The 10,974-nt window shown below is 47.3% G+C and overlaps 1 protein-coding gene across 1 annotated transcript; it reads left to right on the forward strand.

The window, feature by feature from the left end:
- Nucleotides 1-234: 234 nt before the first annotated feature.
- Nucleotides 235-10,116, forward strand: RHOU (ras homolog family member U). The gene is made up of 3 exons (XM_006063058.4): nt 235-639; nt 2,194-2,252; nt 7,832-10,116. The coding sequence occupies exons 1-3, from the start codon at nt 387-389 to the stop codon at nt 8,285-8,287; spliced, it is 768 nt and encodes a 255-aa protein (XP_006063120.4). The 5' UTR covers nt 235-386; the 3' UTR covers nt 8,288-10,116.
- The last annotated feature ends 858 nt before the right edge of the window (nt 10,117-10,974 follow it).

Raw genomic sequence — 10,974 nt, forward strand, 5'->3', positions numbered from 1 at the left:
GGCACTTCCCAGATTGGGCATCTGGGGTTCCCCCGTGGGTGTCGGGGTCCCTGCACCGGGTCGCGGTCCCGCCCCAGCGCGCGCGGCTCAGGCTCTAGCGCACCACACGGCGCTCAGACGGGGGCGCTGTGGGTCCGACGCCCGGACCTAGCGGCCGCTCCGCCTTCTCCCCGCGCCCGCCCCCCGCGCGCCGGGCCGCCGGGAAGCAGGAGGAGACAGCGCCGGGCCCCGCGCCGCTCGGTCCACAGTCCTCGGCCGCAGAACGGAGCCAGCGCCGCCTGAGCCTGAGCCCAGCCGGAGCCACCCGACCGCCTTTGTCTGCACCGCGCGGCCAGAGCCGCGGCCCTCGAGTCGGGGACGGCTCCCCCCGCGGCTTGCGCGGGCCGATGCCCCCGCAGCAGGGGGACCCCGAGTTCCCGGGCCGCTGCGAGGCGCCGCCCGTGCCGCCCCGCCGGGAGCGCGGGGTCCGTGGGCCCGGGGCGCCGGGGGGCCGGGGGCGCGCGGGCGGCCCCGAGGGGCACGGCGTCAAGTGCGTGCTGGTCGGCGACGGCGCCGTGGGCAAGACCAGCTTGGTGGTGAGCTACACCACCAACGGCTACCCCACCGAGTACATCCCCACCGCCTTTGACAACTTCTCGGGTGAGCGGGGCCGTGGGGGCTGGGGCGGAGGAGACCCCGGGGGACACAGGGCCGCCGGGAGTGGGGTCTTAACCCGGGCGCGGGGAGCCGAGGGCGCCTAGCAGTTCGGGTACGGACGGCGGGGTCGCACAGGTCGCGCCCAGGTGGCCTGATCAGTTTCCTGCGTAAAGCAGTTGCGTCAGGCCGACGTTGCTGGCGCCGCTGCCGGCTTTCGATCGGAAGGTGACGCGCAGGTGCCATTACCTGTGGCCCGAGGGTCGGGCTTTTCCAGTCAGCGGCTCCTCTGCCGAGGGCGTCTCCACTTTGAAGAGCCGCGGAGAGCAGGGACAAAAGTGGATTTAGTGAAAATGGCATTGGAGGCGCTGGGGAAGGCTGAGCTTTGGATTAAACCAGGATAGTAAAGATGACTTCTTGCCTCTGAGTCCCACCGCCCCCGTTGGCTCTGTTTTTGATTCTTAGTGTCTTTTCAGTATCTCTTAAGCTCCTGAAAACTGTTATGCATGCGATGCTTTGTCATTTGGTTTGTAGCCACCAAGATAAAGTAATCTTTCCTCTTGATTTTTCAAGTATTCTTGAAATTTATGAAAAAGTTCAAATCCATGGAAGCCAGAGTGAAATGCTTTCTCTTGTTCTTAAAAAAAAAAAAAAAAAAAAAAAAAAAAAAAGAACTTCGTGATCTTTCAGAAAGTTTTGACGTCAAGGACTTGCTTTCATCTACCTGGAAGGCATCGTAGATAAAGCAGTGCTGTGCTGGTGGGTTTCCCACCTAAACGATATTGAGTGTGTGTGTGTGTGTGTGTGTGTATTTTAATCCCCTTCTTCAACTGAGTAGTACAAACATTTATAAACAATTTAGAAAGTTGTATTGAGACAAAACTGAGTGCTTCATCAAATAGAGCACTCTGAGCAGCTCTCTGATGCAGGCCCCTCCCCAGATACCCCTTGCTAGTGGAAAGGTGGACACGGTTTCCTTTTCTCATTTAATCCTCTCTTTGAGCTGACATGGAGAGATAAGCAGTGCCCTCTTTTATAAACAGGACAATACAGGCAGCCTGTGTTTACACATGTTCTCAAAATAAGCTACGGTTTTGTGACAGACCCCGAAGTTACCAAACATTTCCCAAGGGAAAACAGAGTTATTTGTGAGGTTTTCCCGTGATTTAAAACCATGAGATTGGTTCCCATTTACCCCCCACACCACCCAGTGTTGTTTTTGCGATTTTTGAAACACGTGCCATAGGAAAATAAATCGTCTGGGGTTGGGAGAAAACTCAGACCCTTCCAGGGTGCCATCAAAGGCCCTGGGCCTCTCTGCCTTCTCTCTGGGCATGGATCGAATTGCTGGCCTGGCAGGTTTGCATTTAAAAAAAAAAAAAAAAATGCTTCCCTGGAGTCTCCTTGTTTTAGGCAAGTCTTGAATTTGTTGAGGACTCAGAATAGGAGCTGAAGGGTTTGGAGTGAGAGTGATCATGCAAACTAAAATTATTGTTCTTCTGGAAAGGGTTAAAAGAGACCCTTCCCACTACTGACAGCCCTCTCTGTCTTATTTTTAAGCTGTGGTTTCCGTGGATGGGCGGCCCGTGAAACTCCAGCTCTGTGACACTGCAGGACAGGTCAGTATCACATCGCTGCTTAGTGCTGGGCAAGAACAGGGTCTTTTAAAGGCCTTCAAATACTGTCCCTCTCCTTTACTGGGCCATTCTAGAGCCCCACCCCCACCTCACAGAGGGTGGAGGTGGCGGGGAGAGAGCTCCACACCAATAAAGCAGGGTTTGGCACTGCTCATTGTGGGCAGGACAAGGGAAACAGGGTCAAGAGCGGTTCTTATCTTCTGGGAGTTTCTGATCTTATTTACATTCTGGTTTTTATTAAAAATTGTCAATGATGCTTTGTACTCATTTCTCAGAGTAAGTTGGCAATGCCTTATAATCATTTTATTAAAGGTCAACAAACCAAATTCTTAAGATATTAACTCAAGAAAAAGATGGAGTTCATGTCAGTAAGTGTTAATATTTCCTTTCCTAACCTGGAGGAATGAATGAACTGGGACTTGGTCCTTCAGAATCGTGAACACTTATTTTTGTCTTGAGGGCCAGGCGCTTGGATGAGACAGCCAGGGATGGGGAGGACTCAGTATGAAGTCCCCTCTGGGGTGTGCCCGAAGAGCTGGGGGGGCTCCAGTCCCCCTGCATGGTGCTTACATCACTAATTCTCACTGTGCCCTCTGAGAGCACAGGGTCTGTCTTTGTTGTTGTTTAGTCATTAATGTTGTTGTTTAGTCGCTAAGTTGTTTAGTCTGACTCTTTTGCAACCTGTTGGACTGTAGCCCACCAGTCTCCTCTGTCCATGGGATTTCCTAGGCAAGAATACTGGAGTGGATTGCCATTTCCTTCTCCACAGGATCTTCCCGACCCAGGGATCAAACCTGCATCTCCTGCATTGCAGGTGGAGTCTTCCCCGCTGAGCCATCACAGAAGCCCCTAGGGTCTGTCTTTAGAGCTTGCCAAAGCCACAGTTAATAAGCCCGTAGTTTCTCCAGTGCTTGCTAGAGTTTGAGAAAGTGCTGTGGTAATTTATCGACAGATGAAAGTGTCCACTTCCTTTCTAAGATGTCATATGACCACCTACACTTAAGAAGTGTCTGACTTTCCAGTGTCCCTAAGAGCCTCCTCCAAACCAGGGCTTCTTAGTCACTTACCCACCACGGGACAGCAAGTTCAGGGCTTTATTTTTCAAACTTCAAGGTGACACAAGACTGGGCAGCCTCAATCCCCAGCTGAACATTGGTTTGGCAGTGGCCATAGGGCGCATGTCATAGCCCAGCTTCCTCTGCTGTCTCCTTGCCCTTCTACTGGAGCAGGAAAAAAATGGAAAACCAAGCAATCTGTATTTTATTGCATATGGAAGAGAAAAATCAAAGAACATATATCCTTCTAATAATTTTTCTGGATGCCCTGCTGCTATTTATAATTAAAGCTTAATTGCTTTGTGTAAATCAAGAATGTTTTTCCTACCTTGGGTCACATTTTCTGATCTTTACAATGAGCGTTGGGTAGCCCCTCAAAAACAGAGACATCCCTGCTGAAGCAAGAAGTGGCAGTTGAAGAGTCCAAGAGTAAGAAGAAGGCAGGAAAACTCAAGAAACCAAAGGGCATGCCTACCTGGGGCCCTTTAGGGAGGAGCAGACCGCCCAGTGCCGGCAGCTCCCCACCACTAGCTCACCTGTCAGCTCTGATGGCAGACACAGCTTCATGGGCTGGAGTTCCCTGCCTCATGCCTGGTTGGTGCCTGGCCCATAGTGGACTTTGCTTGTGTTTATAGACTGGATTGATAAATAAATGGAGTGCTGAGTCCCGCAGGATGCAAGCTTAAGTCATGGCTTGCACCTTGACGGACTATAGTCCATGGGGGAAGACAAACCACTTAGTACTGGATTGGCCAAAAAGTTCATTTGGATTTTCCAGTAGGCACTTACAGAAAAACCCAAAGGAAGTTCTTGGCCAACCCAATAGAACTTGTGAAGAAATCAACAAGGTTACAGGAGGAGGAAGGCAACATCGGTTTGAAGGACAAGATGGGTAGAACAGGAGGAAAACCTCTGAGCAGTTTTGGAAGAGGATTAAGACTTTTACCAGGAACACTTTGTAGACATGATCCTGAATTATCAAGGAAGAGTTTGATATTTTTCCTTAATAGGACCTGTTTCAAAGTTAAGGAATCACAAGAATCATTTTAGAAATGGTTTCATGAAAAAGCTTGTAATTTGGGAAATGAAAAGGTTTCAGTTGCAAGTTGGTACGCTTTGGTTTATTTGGAAATTTTCCTTCTAGTCTCTCAGCAGTGTTTTTGTTGAAATTCACTGTATTTCTTACCTGATGGAGTGGTTAGTATGCCTAATAGTGTAATGTGTGAGGTCACCATCTACAGATTTATGGAAAACCACATCTTCAAAAAACTATCTTCAAAACTATGAAAAATACACAGCTAGGGCTTTCCTGGTGGTCCAGTGGTTTAAGACTCTGTGCTCTCCATGGAACTTTGCTCAGTGTTATACATCAGCTTGGATGGGAGGGGGGTTGGGGGGAGAACTGATACTCATATATGTATGGCTGAGTCCCTTCGCTGTTCACTTGAAACTGTCACAACATTGTTTATCAGCTATACCCCAATACAAAAAACAAACAAACAAAAAATAATAAAGTTTGCGGGGAAAAAAGACTCTGTGCTCCCAATGCAGGGGACCTGGGTTTGATCCCTGCTCAGAGAACTAGATCCCACACGCAACTAAAGATCCTGCACGCCACAGCTAAAACCCAGAGTAGCCAAATAAATAAAAATAAATTTTAAAAAGTACACAACTGGTGAGATAAAGTCAGTTTTTTCCCAGCTCCCCAGCTATCAATTAGTATTTGTTTTGATCATTCGTAAAACTGGGCAAGGTGATAGTCCTTTCCTATCCTCCTTACTCCAGATCTGATAACCTCCCTTTTTAAGGGACTTGATTTGACATCTGCCATATTTCCTTAGTGTTGCCCCAGCCTGTGGTGGCACATCCCCCCAAGCGGTCATCATGGTATCTTCCTGGGGATAAAGTGACTCAAGCTGCCTCCTTCCCAAACACCAGGAGAATGTGGACACAGGTAGCTGTTGCCTGGGGATCAGACATAAGTTTTACATAGCAGCTGAGAGCTGGAAAAATAACTAGAAATTGCTTCTTATGCCTTGGGGCCTTTTTGTTGGGGGCCTGGTGTGCATATAAAATGTTAAAAGTTTTTAACACTGGACTCATTATGGAAATTTCACTGTGATCAATTTCACTCCAGTGGAAATTGATCAGACTGCAATAGCCTGTCCAATAGCAGGTGAACACTCTTCAGCTTCTGACTCATGAGGCACCTGGGAAAATCTTTATACTTTAAAAAAACAAACACCGGTTGCTGCTAGACCAGTGCAGCTGTCCAGCAACCTGTCAGCCCCACCCAGCCCTACCCTAAACCCCAGGCAAATCTCTGGGTCTCAGAACTCGTTTCTCTAAGGGTCCATTCCAGTTGGACTCATCACACATACGTGTGCGGCATTTATTTCTGCAAGTAGCTAAAGTTTCTGGTCAGGCAGTGAGCAGCAGGATTTAGTTTCTGCTTTGCTTCCTGAGTCCCTCAGCCAGAACCTCCACAAGTCTGGGAGCCAGGTTGTCGAAGCCATGTCCCAAGGCCCAGGGCTGTGTTTGCTTTTCTTTTTATTGATAATACAACCCCAGATCCAGGGCTTGGCCAGGCATGATGCCTGCCAGCAGTGAGGGCAGAGACTGTCCTGTGCTGCTTTCTTGCACGCCTCTGGGAACAGAGGGAGCGTTTCATTAGAAGATCCTCGGGGCTGGGCTGTTGGCCACCTGGTTGGGTTTCTGTGTTTCTTCTTTCAGCACAAAGTTGGCACTGAGAAATCCAATTCTTATTCTTCTTCTTTTTAACTTTTGCATATAGAAGGTGGAGAATTGGCAGTGACATGGTGAGATGCCATATTGCTTCCTGAGGATTTAGCTGGTCAACTTCAATATTGTCACTTGGTTGTCACCCTATAAACTGAAACACAGGGCCTCAGATGAGGCTGTTGCTGCTGCTATTGCTAAGTAGCTTCAGTCGTGTCCGACTCTGTGCGACCCCAGAGACGGCAGCCCACGAGGCTCCCCTGTCCCTGGGATTCTCCAGGCAAGAACACTGGAGTGGGTTGCCATTTCCTTCTCCCGTGCCTGAAAGGGAAAAGTGGAAGTGAAGTCGCTCAGTCGTGTCCGACTCTTAGTGACCCCATGGACTGCAGCCTACCAGGCTCCTCTGTCCATGGGATTTTCCAGGCAAGAGTACTGGAGTGGGGTGCCATTGCCTTCTCCACAGATGAGGCACATAAACTCAAAAGATCCAGGCTTTCTTCATCCCTAGAAAAAGTCCACAGATGCAACAAAACATGCATGTAAATAATAGTTTATAAATAATCATAAGGGCTTCCCACGTGGCTCAGTGATAAAGAATATGCCTGCCAATGATGAGCCACAGGAGATGTAGGTTCAATCCCTGACTTAGGAAGATCCCCTGGAGGAGGGCATGGCAACCCACTCCAGTATTCTTGCCTGGAGAACCTCATGGATAGAGGAGCCTGGTGGGCTACAGTCCATAGGGTTGCACAGATTCGGACACAACTGAAGCCAGGTAGCATGCACACATGCATGTCCCTATGAGGATTGAGGCCATGTGTGTCTGTTCCCAGCCAAATCCCCTAGGTCTGGTGTCCAGTGTCCAGAGTCCTGTGTGCATCTCTATTAGTGAATGCACACAGTGAGGCACTCAGCAGGGTGATGGTTTATATAATCAACTCTGACTTATTCCATTCAATTCTTTATCCCTTGGAAGTAGGATGGGTACAGCTTTTCTCTGGTCCTTTATCTTCCCAAAGCATCATTCCTGGAGGTCTCTGGGGTTCGCGGAGAGAAAAGGGGAGGGAAAGTAAGAGAAAAGGAAGGAGGGAGAAAAAGATAAAGTGAGATAAAAGGGATATTCAGCAAATGTGAGAACATATTCACTTGTGTTTTAAGTGACATTGAGAGGCACACATTCTCTGGGTCGCTGTGAGAGTGTCCGAGCCTAGGTCATCAATTCCAGTCCTGTGTCTGAGTCCCACGATTCTTCACCAAGTGTGCCCTGAGTGTGCCCTGGTTATGCACGGCACAGATGGGATGAAGTGAGCCAGGCTCATAGCTGCCATGAGGATGGGCAGAGCTGCTGAGTTCACAGACTGGGTTTTCCTGGGGTCTGGTTGAAGCCCCGAGGATCAGTGTGGGTACCATCTACATTTTAAAAGCCTGGCTAAGTACCAGAGATGAAGCAGTAAGTCTGAGTTACTCTAGGCTGAAGGCTAGAGAAAGTAAATTTTATTTTGAAAATCCATCTAATATAAGTACTTTTTCTACAGTAAGTTGCAAGTAGGTCCTGAGCAGTGAGGAAGGTTTTTGGGCAAGTTTTGCAGAGCTGGGAGTGAGGCCCCACTTGGCAGCAGGGGCCCTTATCGGGCTTTGGTTCTTCCTTCCACCACCTGTGGGCTTTCTGTTACCTGCCAGACCCTTCCCAGAAAAATGTTCAAATGGTCTCTCTGCTGATGAGAACTGATGTAAAAGATAACATTTGGGTGCTTGATTCCCTTGTAGGATGAGTTTGACAAGCTCCGGCCTCTGTGTTACACCAACGCCGACATCTTCCTCCTGTGCTTCAGTGTTGTGGGTCCCTCCTCCTTCCAGAACGTCAGTGAGAAATGGGTGCCAGAGATTCGGTGCCACTGTCCCAAAGCCCCCATCATCCTTGTGGGGACACAGTCGGACCTCAGAGAAGACGTCAAAGTCCTTATCGAGCTGGACAAATGCAAAGAGAAGCCGGTACCCGAGGAGGCGGCCAGGTTGTGTGCCGAGGAGATCAAAGCCACCTCTTACATTGAGTGCTCGGCCTTGACTCAGAAGAACCTCAAAGAGGTCTTCGATGCAGCCATTGTAGCCGGCATTCAGTATTCGGACTCCCAGCTGCAGCCAAAGAAGTCCAAGAGCAGGACTCCCGACAAGATGAAGACCTTATCCAAGTCCTGGTGGAAGAAGTACTGCTGTTTCGTATGATGCTAATGGGGACCCCAGCGGGCTGTGTTCTGACAAAACCCGCACTAGAGGCTATATTAGCTGACGTGACTCTTTGGCTGTGTAGGACCTGTATAGCGAGTGCATGTATATATGGATTATAGGAGGTGCTCCAATTTATGTGATTCTTTCTTGCCTTTGACCTTCTTGTTTGTTTGAGCTGAGGGATGAGATACTTATGCAAGATATCTTGAAGTAAGTTAAGAATTTTTCATAACTCTGGAAATTTAGAGCTTTAGACCTTTTGATTAATTTATATCTAATATGAAAAAGGCACACCTCAGATCTGGGTGTCCAGAGTGAAAGTTTGCTATGAGATAACACACGGAAGAACAAAGAGGAAATGGTGTGGTTAGCCATCCCTTCACTGAAGGCTGGTCAGAGTAACTCAGCTCTGAAACCTTATACTTTTTTCCCCTTTGTTTTAAGGAAAAAAAAATCTGGGGAAAAAAAAAAGATTTCTGCCTGTAAAACCTCAAATCAGACACTTTGGTTATATTCTTATACCCCGTTGCTTAAGATTTAAAAACAACCAACAAAAAACATCCCACTGACAATGGTGCTATATAGACCAAAAAGGAAAAATTGTTGATGGGGGTTTTTCATCCTGAGATCATGTGAACAGCCAGAATGCCGTGAGGAGTACAGTGGTAGCCCGCAGCTCTCTTTTCTTTAGGGAACGACTCACACTGAAATCAGTGTGGTGTTGCTGCCATGCGCGTGAGCCAAGCTGCCTGAACCTCTATGATGGCTGCGCTCAGGAGCCCTGCCTGGATTGGTCCTAAACTTCTGGGCCTTCCCTGCCCTGTCTGCAGAGAAACGAACACTCTAGCAGGCTGTAGCAGGCAGGTGTTTTGGGAAATGAAACAAAATGTCTTTGTTTTTTGTTTTTTTTTTAAGTCAGTCCAAAGGTACTTCTTTGTGTACACATATGAACACAGATATATATGTGGCTGTTCTTGCTGCTGATTCAGACGTTTAACTATGGAAAAAAAAACGTGTCCACAGGAACAGCTGTGATGGAAGCCTGGCTTCCTCTTTTAACACGTTTTGAAACAGAACTCTTTTTAATGATATCTGAGATGTGATTCTAAGTGTATCTTCACACATTTTGGAGCCCATGTTAAAACATGTACATCTCTTAGAACCTGTTTTAAAATTAATGCCTCTTGAAACCTACTAAAGCCACAGACACCTCTCAGGGAGCTGGCAGCAGAGGTCAGGGGCCATGGAGGTGGCGGTGGCAGGGACCACAGTGCCCTTGCTCAGCACTTTCTACACTGTAGAACAGTCAGAAAACCACAGATTGTGACATATTTGTGTTGTTGCAGATGGTGGCTTTTAGGGCTTTATGTTTTGGAGGAAAAAAAGTGCCACATCCAGAGAGCAGTTTTACTCTGGGATGGGGTTGCTTCTGAGTTGCTGAGAAGTAGCCAAATACATCGAGTTGTGATGTCAGGCTTGCACTGGTGATGAAGATCTACCAAAATCAACCAGTAACTGGGGAAATTTCTCTAGTGCCAACAGGTAGAGGAGTTTATCTTTCTGTGGATCTTGTCCTTTTTATATTAAAAAAAATCTAATTTGTGTTTCTTCATATAAAAAGTAAATGATCAGGCTATACTTTAGGTTAGGGGCTTCTTTTTTTCTGTTAGTAAATAAAATTAACTAATTTCTTCATTTAAAAACTGAAATACATACTGTTTACTATTTATTTTTCAGTACATTGAAATTGATATCATAGTTTCCTGAAGCATTTAGTTACAACCTGAGTGAATAAAATTACTTCATTTGTGGAAATGCCACAAACAGACCTAATGAAGTGCATCTGAAGCTTGGGGCTTGGCTCACCAACTCGTGAACCTCTCAGGTGGGGCTCTGCCCTCCATGGTGTGGAGTGGGGTGAGGGAGGGCTCTCTGACTGCTAAGTGATTTCAAACAGTATTTATATATTAAAGCAAATGCCATGGAGTACAATGCAAGTTAATTTTTAAGACCGAACACAAAACTTGAAAGAAATTGGATGCCTGTGACAGCATATAGGGCCCCCCTTGGCCCCCTGGAGTGGGGAAACTTTGCCACCCTCTGCCTTTAGGACCACTGATGGCCAGTGGTTTGTGAGGAACACCTTTGTGGCCTAGGTTCTAGAGCTTTACTCAAGTGTTTTATTCTTAACTTAGCTTGATGCAGCCTGTCCCATTAGAGCTAAAAATCTAGATGGTTGACATTGAAATGCAACAGGTTTTAATATGTTGCCAAATTTGTAAGAGTAAAGGTGGGATTGTAATTGACGTTTTCCTCCATTTTTACCTCATGATGAAAATGGAGACTTGGGCAGCAAAAATTTTTTTTGGCTACACTTTGCTGTATGCAGGATCTTAGTTCCCCAACCAGGGATTGAACCTGTCCCCTCTGCATTGGGAGTGCAGAGTCTTAACCCCTGAATTGCTAGGGAAGTCCCCAGAACTTTTTAAAAGTATGTGCTTGAGTTTTTTATTTACTTCCAAGCTCAAGCGTCGTTAAATTTACAGCTTGATATTATTGCGTAGGAGACTATCAGAGTTGTGCTTTGGGAAATGCTCAGCATTAAGTTGGGCAGGCCAGTCATAATGTAACAATACAGGGTCCACCTTTTTCACCAAGTGTGTGGAAATGAACCTTTTGTAATG

Source organism: Bubalus bubalis, chromosome 4 (genome assembly GCF_019923935.1).
Source record: "Bubalus bubalis isolate 160015118507 breed Murrah chromosome 4, NDDB_SH_1, whole genome shotgun sequence".
In the NCBI taxonomy this organism is placed as follows: Eukaryota; Metazoa; Chordata; class Mammalia; order Artiodactyla; family Bovidae; genus Bubalus; species Bubalus bubalis.